The following is a 14030-nucleotide window of genomic DNA, read 5'->3' as shown; positions in this document are numbered from 1 at the left end:
GGGAGTAGAATTTCCGCCAGGGTTCCCTCAAGCTCCCGCCGTAACTTTGGAAAAAATGCATAAAACAGCCTTTTCTCCAGGATTTCCGCCGAAGATACAGCAGGAGCGTGGGAGAACCCATAAACAAGTTCTACCCCAAGATGTTGTGTACTGGGAATATTAACATTATATCATGAAGCAATAGACTCAACTATGAGTTCTGTCCCACTCTTCAAATCCTGGAATTGCCCCTGATGACGACCCTCCTTCAACTCTGTGTGTGGTTGCACCTCAGATGGCAACGCCTTCCGTGATGCTTCCAAAAGCTTACAACCTCTCTTTCTCTCCGTCCATCCTCTGCTACCTCTCTTTATCTTAATATATTACTACGGCTCAATGTTCCTCTGCATTTTCCTGCCCTGACCTTCTAAACTGTTCCTACATGCTGAGCCTCCTCCTCTGCAAAGTCACTGTCTTGAAATCAAGATTCATTGCAACATCATTCTTTCCCAGAACACTTCACCTCCATTAGTATTCCGGTCTTCCTGCCGTCTACAGTTGTTTAATACCCGAGCTTGGTATCACGCAATCATTACTTCTTCTCGCCTCTGACTGTAGAAGTTTCCAGCACATATGGCCCAGAACTTCGGGTCTCCACGGGTGAGTACGCGCTGGGTACTCACCCGTAGGCCCAATGGAAGTGCCGGTTTCCTGCATGCACTGCACATGTGCGGGAAACCGGCACTTCCGTTCCTCTGAACGAAGGGGTTCAGTGGTCGAACGCGTGCGCGGGAGAGGCTGCGCGTGCGCATCGAACTTACGTTTTTTTGCAGGTTTTCCCGGGAGGGTAAGTCTGCAGAAGTTAGACATTTAAAAAGCAGTCGCAAGGCCTGCTTTTTACAAGGTAAGTGGTGAATTAATTAAAATTAAAACATTTTTTCCACAGGTTTATTATTTTTAAATACTTTAAAGCAAGGTAAATTTATTTTTAGTCCTGTTAGAAAATAAAATTATTTTTTTCAAAAATTTAAATTGTGATTTAAAAAAAAAATTATTTGAAGATTTAGTGATGTTTTGGGGCCCGTAGTATTTCTAAGTTTGACAGCCCTTCCTGTCAAACTTATGAATGAAGCATTCCCTGCTCCGATTGTCTCCCCATGGCCCACGTGATCCCAGGGGACGCATCGAACTAACTGCGCCCCCTGGGATATGCAAGCACTGCGCGCCGGCAGTTGGAGCAGGCCCAGGATCGGAATTCCACGGGGGCCCACAGCTCAATGGCCGGCGCGCTAGGTAAGTGCAGGTCGGGGGCTTGCACCTGCAGGAAGCCCCCGACCCGAATTTCTGGGTCATTCTGTTGCCTTTGGGTTTTGCATCCAGACTATTTAGTTGATATCTATGCTATTCATCACCTCCCAGGATATGTGCTGCATTTATTATTTGTATTCATCATGAGCAGTGGAAACTCTTCCAGGCGGCAGTAAGAAAACTAGCAAGAAATTTAGCCTAGGAAAGAGACAATATCCATGTGATGAAATATATTCCATTCATCACTGCCTGTGACTGTGGTCGGTTTCAGTGTCATTTCCCTTCCCCCAGTCCTCATTGTATTATGTATTGGAATGTGCTGGAATGTGCTGTGTGTAGGGCTCCGCCCATACCTGGCCCCTTTTGTAAGCTGGCTCAGTCTGGCCTCAGCCTCCAGAAGGAAGACATCTCTCTCTTTTACGTGTTACTTTCTAAGTTAATAAAAGCCTTGTTTTGTTTCGCTAACATCGAGTCTCGGAACTTATTGAGGCACATCAATCCATTATTTTGATCTGCCTCAAAATTGGTAAAGCTTCTGTCTATTAGATAATGTCAGCACCTTACGGATAAGACATAATGCACTGGCTGTATGTTGCATTTAGCAACGAGACAGTTGAAAAGAAGATGTGTTTTTATAGCACCTTGTCATGTCTCTCAGAAACATTTCAAAGCGCTTCACTTACAATGAATGACTTTGAAGTGCCGTGGTCAATATGTAGGCAGATGCAGCAAACTTCAATGCAGCAGTTGAAAAGTATTCAGTGTCAAATTTTGAACTAGGGCAGGATTTAAAAAGTGATTGGTGACCAAAAGAATAGATCAGACAGCCTTAATCTAATCCTTCTACCACATTATTGTGCAGCTTCCTTTATCACTGAATATTCTACAGCCAGTCATTGAAACCTGTTCAGCCTAATGCTGAAGTTACGGGGGTGATTTTGCCAGCCCTGGGGAGGCGGGACTGCCAGGAAAATGGCAGAATCTGGGGGCGGGTACCCATCCCGCCTCCGTGCCATCTTCCCAGGAGGCGGGTAGCCGACCCATGCCGGGTCCTGTCTCCTGGTGGCGGGAGGATTATCCCCATTTTTTCAACAGAGGTGCGGGCTTCCCGACGTCGGGAAACCCTGCCAGGGTCAGCGAGGCGAGCAGTGGGTCTGCAGGGGTCGGAGGGGTCCAAAAGTGCACCGTGGAGGTGAGTGATGGGTGCAAGTGTGGAGAAGTAAGTATGGGAGGTGAGTGAATAGTGTTAGAAAAAGTTTACTTACCTTTGTTTCTTCCTGCAGGCTTCAATCGTTGCGGATCCGGAGTCTCCTCATCTCCACGGCAGAGATGACAGAATGGCTGCTGCATTCTCCGAGGCAACAGCCACCTGCTTTCTGCTCAGGAAATAGGTTTGGTGAGCCTTGAGTACAAGAACTCACCAAACAACAAAGAATGTCAGTGTTTGACAGCTTCTCAAAGCTGTCAAACGATGACAATTCATCTGTCAAAAATTTTTGACAGATGAAACATCTTACGCTGATGTTCTCTGTGACCGGCTTTCCCTTAATTGGCCTGCTAAGTCTGCTGGGCGGGCTTAACAAGGTCAATCAAGGGAAAATAGCGTGGGTTGGCCACAAGTCGATGGAGGCGGGACTAAAACCCGACAAGCAGCAGTCCCGCCTCCAACGCGCCCCCATTGTCAAAATCACCCCCTACATTTTTGCGACACTTAATTCCTCATATTTTTAATGACTCCCAGCAATCACATTACATAAATGTCACTGAGAACAACAGTCAATACTTACGTTGGCCAGCCTTCCCCAGTCGACACAGTGAATAGTGTCAGTAAGGCCCACAGCACATTATCATAGTGGAAATCATACTTCTTCCATTCCCTGGGTTCTGCCTCAATTTCATCATTGGCATAAACTAGATATTGGCCCCTGCAAAATAAGAAGCAGCTGGATCAGCAGAAATAATATATTTTTTTCCTTGGAAAGGCCATCATCTTCAAAGTTGTAACGCTTTTATTGTCTAAGTTTCTGCGACTCAAGAGGACGTTTAAGGAAAATGGGTTGGATATTTTGGAATACTACAAAGGGTGACACTGGCTCCTATTAACATGTAGCTTTCAGCTGGATTCTCAAATATATCTCCACCCACGTTCCGTGTGATTTTTTGGGGGGGCCTTGTGCGGCCCCTTTAAGGGGCTGCGTGGGCTATTCAAAATATCGCGCACGCGCGGATTTTACACTGAAATGCCGGCAAGCCGGCTGCACGGGTTCCTTGGAGCAGTGTGCGGCCGCGGTCTCGCACCTTAAAGGGAATGCTGACTTCCACAGGAGATAAATTGGTTCCATTCTAGAACTCTTATCTGGGGGACCAAAAACATCCATACTGGCAAAATCAAACTGAAGTTTGCATTTTGTCACAAGGAAATGTGGGTCCAGCTATCAGTGAACTAGTTCCCTGGAGCCCCCCATATGCCTAAAAGTACAAACAAGGGTATCCCAATGTTAAGAATGTTTCATGACTTGGTTGACATGTAGATAATCAGTGTACACTTTACACAGGTTTATCTAGTGGCATAGCTGAGGCCAAAAATCAACAGGTGCTGGTTATCAGCTTTTGGATAGGATGTCGAATGGCCTAGTTGAAGGTTGCAGGTCAATGGAAGCCAGTGGGGGTAACTTTAACGTTCACGGCCTGGGCGGTAATCTAGAGGAGCAGATCACCTGTCCATTGTAAAACCAGCCTGATTTTCATCACATTTGTGGTGATTTTAACCCTGCCCACTTGGTGAAAACAGTTAAAACCGACCAGGTTATTCACCCTCTCTGGAGCCGCATGGAGCAGACAGGTTGCCATTTTAACCTGATCCACTGAGCAGGCGGCAAGACGACCCGCCCAAATCCAGCAGGGTCCTTTTTAACATATGCATGACATCATCGGGACTAGAATTTTAATCCGGCAGTTGAGCCGGACGCGGGAAAGTGGATCAGAACTAGAAGAGTCTGAAAATGTTAAATTCTAAAAGTTTTTTTGGGGGACTTTCCTTGTGGGGCTTGTAGGAACAGAAGTGTTGCTCCGGGGAGCCCCCAGAAAGAAAGCTTAGGCCTCCCCTACCACCGACTCGTGACCCCCACTTCCCGATCGAGAGATCCCCGTGGGACGCCCCTGGCAGCCGATCCCATCACTTACCTAGTCTCGGCGGGCAGCCTCTGGGTGACTTACTGCAGCTTCTCACCTGACATGGGTGAGAAGTCAGCAGGAAGGAATTAAATGAGGCCTGGGATTTAAAATACACTGGGCCTCATTTCTGGTGCAGTGGGTGAGTTTCAAACTTCACACTGATACCCACCCACCCAAAACTGGCCTGGAGTTAAAATCAGGGCCACTGCTTCAGCTCAACTGCTCACCCGCCCAAAACTGGCCCGGAGTTAAAATCAGGGCCATAGCTTCAGCTTGGCTGCCATAGGCTGCTGGCTATGAAAATAGCTAAAGTTTATAACTGCTAAATAATGAGAACACACAGTGTAAAAAGATTAAAGGGATTCTTTTGTAGCCCAGCGCCACCTTTAGCTTTGCGAGGCAAACTCTATTGCTAAAAAATTGCTTCCTTGAAGACTTGCATTTATATTATCAACTTTCACGATCTCAGGACAACCCAAAGTGCTTCACAGCCAATGAAGTACTTTATTTTTTTTGAAGTGTAGTCACTGTTGTAATGTAGGAAACGCGGCAGCCAATTTGCGCACAGCAAGCTCCCGCAAGCAGCAATGTGATAATGACCAGGTAACCTGTTTTAGTGATGTTGATTGAGGTATAAAATATTGGCCCGGACACCGAGGAGGAGAACTCAGTTATTAATACCATGATACTACATTTTATTTAAATCAGAGAGAATTAAAATAGTTTTTACAATTATTTACTCAAAATCAAATTGCAAGTTATAATTTCTTCAACTTTATACTGGCCCTCCAGTTAATGCTGCCGTTAACTCTCTTTGTAGGGGTTTACCTGCAGTCCTTTTCCAAATCCTTTGACGCGTCAGTGCAGTAGAAGAATTTACCCTTGAAAAGCTGCACAGCAATGACAGCAAAGATGAACATGAAAAGCATGTAAACGATGAGTATGTTCAGAACGTTCTTCAGTGAGTTCACCACACAGTCAAAGACAGCCTAAAGGAAAGACATTTTGAGTCAGAGACTAACAAAAAATGACAAACAAAGCGAGACTCGCAGAATCATTGCCGAGTGCCAGTCTGCATTTAAAGACCATTTAGTCAGAACATCTGATCAGCTCCTAACATGGGTATGTTGCAAATATAATTCATTAAAAATTGATGCCAGTTTCGAGCATTGTTGAGGTAACAGACCCAAGTTATACAGACAGCTCTGCATCTCTCTCTAACCAGAGAAGGTGAAACTATGCAACCACAGGTAAAATGATAGCTACATTTTATGTTATGGATCAGCTGTCAACTCTTTGCTGACATTAAAAAGCCTAAATTAAGTCTTAAAAAAAGATGCCAGCTGACCTAGCTATTGGGAGCTTTGTAAAACTTCATTTTGCATCGATTAAAATGCAACCAGTGCTAGGCCGAAGTGGTGTGAGAGGACCTTCTGAAGCTGGTCTCGGATTGCCTACCCAAAATTTAATTCAGGCAACCTCTTACTCAAGTTATATGACACATTTTCATTAAATGCAAAATATATAGTGTAACTACTGCACTGTGCAAGCTAAGCCATTTTTATGTCAGAAAGGAAGTGGATGAGTTGGTAAAAATGAAGTAGGTGGCCAGAATTTTGAAAGATAACCTACCAAATGTTTTTTGTCAAGAAAACAATTTATACACAGAATGCAGTGGCCACAAAAAGGGTAACTTCTCAAACTATGGGTCGCATAAGTAAGAAAAAACACAATTAGCTTCTTGATTTTACAAACAAAGATTTCATTGCAAAAGCACAACTATGCAAAAACTCAATACCTTTAATTTTGGCAAGCGTTTGATGGTTTTCAGTGGCCGCAAAACCCGGAGAACTCGCAGTGACTTGATGGTGTTGAGGTCCTTGCCTTTGCTTCCGCTGCACGTGTAAAGCCCAGGAATTATACACAAATTCATCCATTCTGTGCCACATTAACTGGACACAGAGTACAGGACACATTTCACTACACAGGCATGCCTGGGAAACATACTTATAATTGGAGATGAAATTGCAAAGATTATAGATGGATGAAGTCACACTTCTGTGATAAATGGCAAAATAAACAAGACTGACAAAAAGAACATGCTACTGAAGTGGAGAAATATCTACTTATATCTAACCAATTCCTTACATGGAGGAAGCAATGTACTTTCAGTTTAGGGCACAGTTGATTGCACGAGACATCAACATAAAAGGTTTGGTCTAATATTGTTTTCACAAGCACAGATTTAAAGCGATATTAAGTTTTAAATGATCATATTTTAGAAAGCAAATCAATTTGTTAAATATACTGCTAATGTAATAAACATTTACTCTTTGCTCATTGAGGAATCTGTAATGAGACTCGTTGAATAGCTATTTATATGTTTATTTTATTTAAGCAAATCACATATTGCTTCAAATCCAGTGAATTCCAAAAGTTAAACTGTAATAGGAAAAATCCAAATAAATTCTACATGAAACCTTCATTATCTGCTCTCTTACTGCCCAAACAAATTTTCACAGGATAATTTCTTTAATTTGTTTTGAAATTCTTTTCATTCCTGCGGTTATCACTGTGCCATACGCGTAAAAGCAAAGTCTGGGGACTCTTAATTATGTCAAACTCAATCATCCACTGAGGGATGGAGAGAAAGGAAGAATCCACTCTGTTATGGCAGAAAATGGAGGTTCCACTTACAGACATTATGATCATGGCCTTACAGTCCTAATTAAAAAAGGAAAGCAACAGCACCATGACCTGGAATTATTGCACTGGATGGGTGGTCATTTTAGTTCCACCAATGTGCTAACAACACATTATCTGATTATCTGCAGGCAACTAACAAGACTGAGAATGATTTAAATCTAAACTGAAAGTGGACCATTTACGATTCATTCTCCAAATACATACACTTGGCAAATATTCTTTCAAAAAAAAAAGTGCGGTGGAAGAGATTATGGATGGAGGGGTTCCAAAATGTGCATTTCAATGTAAGTTTCCATGCGATCAAACCAAGTGACCAGTTGTGAACTGTGGCACTAGCAACAAAGACATGAATTGTTTTTTTAAAATTAACCTTGCCAGGCAATGGTAGATGATATATATAATTATTTTTCTTCATTACTAATTTAAATCTGGTACCTTGCATTATAGTGGGAGGGGATTAGCTGGCCTCTTTGTTGTGATGTGTTTGTTCAGTCCAGGACACAAAAGTCAAAATGATGGTGATAATTACCCTTGTTCAATAGTGGGTGAAACTGTTCTATAACTATAATTAGCTTCATTTACTCGCCTACCACTGCTTCAGTATTCAGATTAGGAGGCAATCTGATTTTCAGACCCTCTAAAGCTGAACCCAAACACAATCGGTGTTCATCTAATCTCATTGGTCAAGCAGATACCGATAATTTAATCGACATTATCAGGCAATAGATTCTGATCTGACTCAAGTAGTTCAACTGCTTTATTATAGAGACTGTCTACAATATCATTCTAGGATTGTTGCAGCAGCTTGATAACCTGATAAAAAGCAACAACAAAAAAATACCTGCAGACTTTCTGTTGTGTAGATAATAAAAAGAATATTGCCACGCACAATTTTTGGGCGATTTTATCTGTTTTGGGAAGGCATTTTTGTGCACATGTTCTGCAGTTAGCAGAAATTCGCCCGTCAGCTAGTTGCTATTGTTTGCCTTCAATTCTCGCTGATCTCTACCTCAACCCGCTTCAAATCCTGAGTCAGAAGCCAAACACTGAACTTTGCAGCGTCTGCATTCATGGAGAAGGGAATCTGTTTCCAACTCAATGATAACGTTTGCACACATACAAATGCCACTCCCGACAGTGACAGTTATGCAATAACCTTAAATTAATCAGTGCAATGGAATATGTGTTGATAAAACCTTACTGTTCGTTAGTTGTGATGTCCTGAGTTAGTTCATGCGTTAAATAATCCACGGTGTGTGTTCAGTCTTAAGCTGTTTACATGAACAATTTGTATGATACATGATTTCAAATTGAATAACTCACCCAACCAATTGCACTCTATGTATTATTTTACGATTATGCCAGAAGGGCATATATATCAGCTGGTAAAATTAAATCAACAGCTTGGCGTAGCAATCCCTCAAGTGTATAACTAAAGCTTAAACTAAAATTCAGCTATCATCTCCTCCCACGACTGCTAAAATACAGTGTGTACAAGAATCATTTTTCTTTCAGTAACCAAAGCTTAAATGTACATTAAAACAAAAGCAGAATACTACAGACGCTGGAAATCTGGAATAAAAACAGAAAATGCTGGAAACACTCAATCGGTCAGGCAGCACCTGTGGAGGGAGAAACAGAACGAATGTTTCCGTTCTGATCAAAGGTCATCAACCTGAAACTTTACCTCTGTTTCTCTCTCCTTAAAACATACATTATTTGGAATCTAGACTCGGTAGAAGTGTTGGAGAGAAACTGCAGCTCTGAGAATTCATGACCACTAAATGAAACACAACTCCAAGCTCATTCAACATCAATACATTAAAACAGGAGATTGATCAGCCTGGTACTAAATTCAAAAGACGAGAACACTGACAGCTTCCACATATTCACCGCAGTGCTTCCTACAGAGTCCAACCGCAACACTGACATTTACAGATCACAAATAATAGTAATACCAGTGCATTATTCAGACATTATGGTCATTGCAAGCTTTATAGTGCCCAGAATGGGAACCTCACGTGCGATCTTGAACTAACTATCCATGCTATATTAATGCTAAAGTAGTAAGATCTCATTCAAATAATAGCTTCTGCACCCCAACTGACTTCAATATTCTTGTCATTATCTTCAAGCCCTTCCATGGCCGAATGCCCCCCTACCAGCCCAAACAGATCCTTTGCTTCCCCCAACACCAGGTCATTCCATGTCCTCCTCTCCTCCAAGCCACTCTACTCCTTTGTTCTGAACTTCCTCCCTACTTCACTCTGCCATCTCTCTCCTGGCTTTCAAAAAACCTCCTCAAAACCCTTCTCTTCCACCTTGTCTTCAGCCCCCAACTTAACACTCTTGCTCACCAGCCATGGTTTCTCCTCCTTAAAGCACTTTTTGAGACATCTTCCTGTATGTGAGGATCACTATAGAAGTGCATATCATTGTACATAAGTTTGAACCTCATCAGAAAAAGGTAATCAAGGATGAAAAACACAGTTCTTCAATGCCATGCCCTCATATTATCAGTTCTATTTGCAAAGTCTGGTTTTAACATACAAAAATTATATTTTTGCTCAAGATTCAATATCCTGCATATCTGTCACTGTGACCTAATAATTCTGTAGAGTGCTATAACAAAATACAAAATGGACACAACAGTAAAGGTCTGTTTCTGAATAAAATACATTTTAAACCATCATGTAACACTTGAGCATCGTTAAGCTTCCATTTCACCCTCTCTTGATGGCTCAGGGAGCTGTATAGGTCAGCAAGATCCCAAATCCAGTCCCTTATCTGTGCTAACTTACTTAATCTCAGCCAGGATAACAGCAAACAATTCCACAATTGGCCTCAGAATCCTTGAACTGAGGAGGGGGAAAACTGACCCAGTGATCCCTGTTGGAAGTGTGCATGTGTGGATGTAGGCCAGAGTTAGAGGAGGGGTGTAGGACTACAGGCGGGTTACAGAGAAAGGGAAGAGCTGAAGACGGGGAGGGAGATGAAATCCGTGGCGAGGGTACAGAGATTGTGACGGGACCAAAAAGAATGGCTTTTGTCTTCCCAATATTTAACTGGATGAAAATGCGGCTCATCCAAGACTGTTGTCAAACTGCTTGTCCAACAGCCAAAGAGGCAGTGGACAGGGTCAGAGTGGTGGCAGAGAGGTAGAGTTGGATGTCATCAGCATACATGAGAAAGCTAACCCCATGTCTGTAGTTGTAGCTGCGGAAGAGGCCCACAACTGATCTTTGGGGGATTACAGAGGTAATAGTGCAGGGGTGGGAAGAGAAGCTATTGTTGCAGATGCTCTGGCTATCATTGGATAGGTGAGTGAAACCAAGCTATGGCAGGCCCATTGAGCTAAACAACAGAGGAGAGGCATTGGAAGAGGATGATGTGGTCAACCACGTCAAAGGTTGCAGATAGGTTGAGGAGGAATAATGCACCATGGTCACAGTTCCATAGGATGTCATTTGTCACTTTGGTTGGGCCATTTCAGCGCTGTGGCAAGGGAAGAAACCTGATCGGAGATTCAAATAGGGAGTTGCGGCAAGGATGAGTGCGAATTTCGGAAGCAAGAACATATTCAAGGACTTTGGAAATAAGGCAATAGTTCGCAAGGACAAAGGGGTTGAGGGTGGGTTTTCTGAGCAGAGGATGATGACAGCAGTTTTGAAAGGGGGGGGGGGACCATTTACAGTATCAGCTAGAATAGAGGCCAGGATGATAATGTGGATGGTCAGCAGTTTTGTGGCAATGGGGTCAAGGGAGCAGGTGGTGGGTCTCATGGATGAGATGAGCTCAGAGAGGGCATGAGAGGACATGTGATAGAAACTCTCATGTATATGGGAGAGAGACATGGGTTCAGGGCCTAGGCAAATAGAGCTTAGGAGGAGTTTTGGTCTGGTAGGTGGGGGGAACATAAGGGGAGGTTTGGTTTGGTAGGTGGGGGGAAAGGTTTGGTTTGGTGGACAGCAGAAGCAGCTAAACGGATAGTCTCAATCTTACTGACTAAAGAAGTCCATGAGCTCCTTGCACTTGTTATTGGAGGCGACGATGAAGGAGACAGGGAGAGAGAGGTTTAAGGAGACTCTTGGTGGAAGAACTACATAGAAAAGTTGAGGAAACTGTTTGGATTTATGGAAATAAATTTGGAATAGTATTGCAAGTAAAACTCCCCAAAACAGAGATCGGGCAGTCCACCACCTCAAGTGTAATTTCACATTATACACTTCAGTCTGTTAGACTGTAATTGTTTCATTTGCTTTGCCTTTCTCCAATACTGCGGAGGAACAGCATTGTTCTGCTCACCAGTTTGAAGAATACAAATTGTTGCCGTATCCCTGTTAAATATGTAACTGACTGTAAAGCATGTTCATGTAAAACTGAAAGCACAACATCGCTCCCTGCTAAATGCTTAAAGCCACAAGCAATAAATTGCAAAATCGCTCAGACTGTTTAACCGTGTAAAGGAATGGATGTACAAAGTTAAAATGAGAAAAGAGTTAAAATCAGGAAACTAGGGACAAGATTCATACTTGCGGAGAGATGAAAATGATTTTAACATAACATGCAAAGGAAACATCTCCTCAGTTTGGCTGATACATGCTTAAATTAAAGAGGCTGTTTCACATTAATGATCCAATAAAAAGTTTGCATGACTGACGAGGAACAAATAGTGTTCAAACTACTGTAATAAAAACAGGAGTGCTTTTAATGAGCATGACGAATGATTAATTATGGTCTGGTGCTCAGCAAAGCACTGCTGTGCAGCATTACTTGAGCTACATCACCATCATTTTCATACATTCACCTATATTATGTGATTGCATGGATGACTGTTATTTGTACAGCAAATAATTACTTGGAAATGTTACTACCATTTAATCCATTTTAGAATTTAAACTCATTTTATTACATCATTCTTATAATGCCAACATTCTCCGACACATTTAATTTATGCAGGCTGTGCCTGTAAATAATAATGAGGGCAATTGACTGTATGTAGACTTAAATTAGGCATGCAGTTTGATGGTCCATATTGTCCTTTTGATATTTACAGGCATCAGTGAAGGAAATATAAACAGCACCAACTGGGCATTCTTTAAATAGCTTTAGTCATGTTGAAAGGATGTGCAAATATGCCACCAAATTCATTTTTCTTCCCAAATCTACTGAAGGCCTTGGTGCTTACCGTTCCACAGGTGTTAGTGACTCTCCCGAACCTTGCTCAATTGACCATTCTTCACGTGTGAGACTCGACAGTGAGCATCAGCAAGCGATCCAACTATGCAGGGTCTCAGGGCTGATGCCCAACACTCATCCCATTCCATGCCCACACATACAAACTCTTGACCAGGTATCACTGCCTAGTGATCATGAGATGAAATCTTTGCTGATTCTTCCCTTCAGTAGCCCAGGGGCATGGAGCTCAGCTTGGCTCAGTTGAATCAGAAGTTGGTGGGTTTAAGGCCCACTCCAGAAGCTGAGCACCTAATCCAGGCTGACTCTTCAATGTTATACTGAGGGAGTGCTGCACAGTCAAAGGTACCATTCTTCAAATGAGACATTAACCTGAGGCAGCTTGCCTGTTCCGGTGGTACAGGTGGATGTTAAACATCCCAGCTTTTCTTCAAATACCATGGGATGTGTTCATTCAGTTAATTCCTGCTGGGGTTGCATTCAAAATGACTGTTGTGTTTACCCATGTAACATTTAGGAAATAAACACCTGCATTTATATAGCGCCTTTCACAACCTCAGTGAAATGTAGTCACTGTTGTAATGTAGGAAACACGACAGCCAATTTGTGCACAGCAAGCTCGCACGACAGCAATTAAATAAATGACCAGAGTACCTGTTTTAGGTGTTGGTTGAGGGATAAATATTGAACAGGACACCGGAAGAACTCCCCTGCTCTTCTTTGAATAGTGGCACGGGATCTTTTACGTCTACTTGAGGGGGCAGACCTGGCCTCGGTTTACGTCTCATCTGAAAGATGGTACCTTTCATAAGAACATAAGAAATAAGAGCAGGATTAGGCCATTTGGCCCTTCGAGCCTGCTCCGCCATTCAATAAGATCATGGCTGATCTTTTACCTCAACTCCACTTTCCCATATCCCTTGATTCCCTGAATATCCAAAAATCTATTGATCTCTGTCCTGAATATACTCAACGACTGAGCCTCCACAGCCCTTTGGGGTACAGAATTCCAAATATTCACTACCCTCTGAGTGAAGAAATGTTTCCTCATCTCAGTCCTAAAAGGCTGACCCCTTATTCTGAGACTGTGACCTCTGGTTCTAGACTCCCCAGTCAGGGAAACATCCTCCCTGCATCTACCCTCTCAAGCCCTGTAAGAATTTTGTATGTTTCAATGAGATCACCTCTCATTCTTCTAAACTCTAGAGAATATAGGCCTAGTCTACTCAATCTGTCTTCATAGGACAATCCCCCCATCCCGGGTATCAGTCTGGTGAACCTTCATTGCACTCCCACTATGGCAAGTATATCCTTCCTTAGGTAAGGAGACCAAAACTGTACACAATACTCCAGGTGTGGTCTCACCAGAGCCCTATATAATTGCAGTAAGACATCTTTACTCTTATATTCAAATCCTCTTGTAATAAAGGCCAACATACCATTTGCTTTCCTAATTGCTTACTGTACCTACATGTTAACTTTCAGTGATTCATATACAAGGAGTGGAGATGCCGGAGTTGGACTGGGGTGGACAAATGTAAGAAGTCACACAACACCAGGTTATAGTCCAACAGCTTTATTTGAAATCACAAGCTTTCGGAGCGCTGCTCCTTCTTCAGGTGAAGTGGAGAAATGCATAAAGACACAGCTTATATAGTCAGAGAATC

General features: G+C 42.6%; 1 protein-coding gene across 1 annotated transcript in view; it reads right to left on the bottom strand.

Moving 5' to 3' along the window:
- Positions 1-14030, bottom strand: part of cacna1ba (calcium channel, voltage-dependent, N type, alpha 1B subunit, a) — an 820126-nt gene that overhangs the window by 117340 nt on the left and 688756 nt on the right. Inside the window, exons 28-30 of the mRNA XM_085965795.1 lie at positions 6260-6356; positions 5290-5450; positions 3075-3212 (exon numbers count right to left, since the gene is read on the bottom strand). Of these exons, the coding sequence (XP_085821921.1) occupies positions 3075-3212; positions 5290-5450; positions 6260-6356 (396 nt within the window). The remainder of the gene's footprint in view (positions 1-3074; positions 3213-5289; positions 5451-6259; positions 6357-14030) is intronic.

The sequence above is a fragment of the Somniosus microcephalus genome, chromosome 23 (assembly GCF_052327205.1).
Source record: "Somniosus microcephalus isolate GS21.2 chromosome 23, FLI_Smic_1.0, whole genome shotgun sequence".
NCBI lineage: Eukaryota > Metazoa > Chordata > Chondrichthyes > Squaliformes > Somniosidae > Somniosus > Somniosus microcephalus.
The sequence above is the reverse complement of the archived record's forward strand: the minus strand, read 5'-3'. Positions and strand labels throughout refer to the sequence as shown.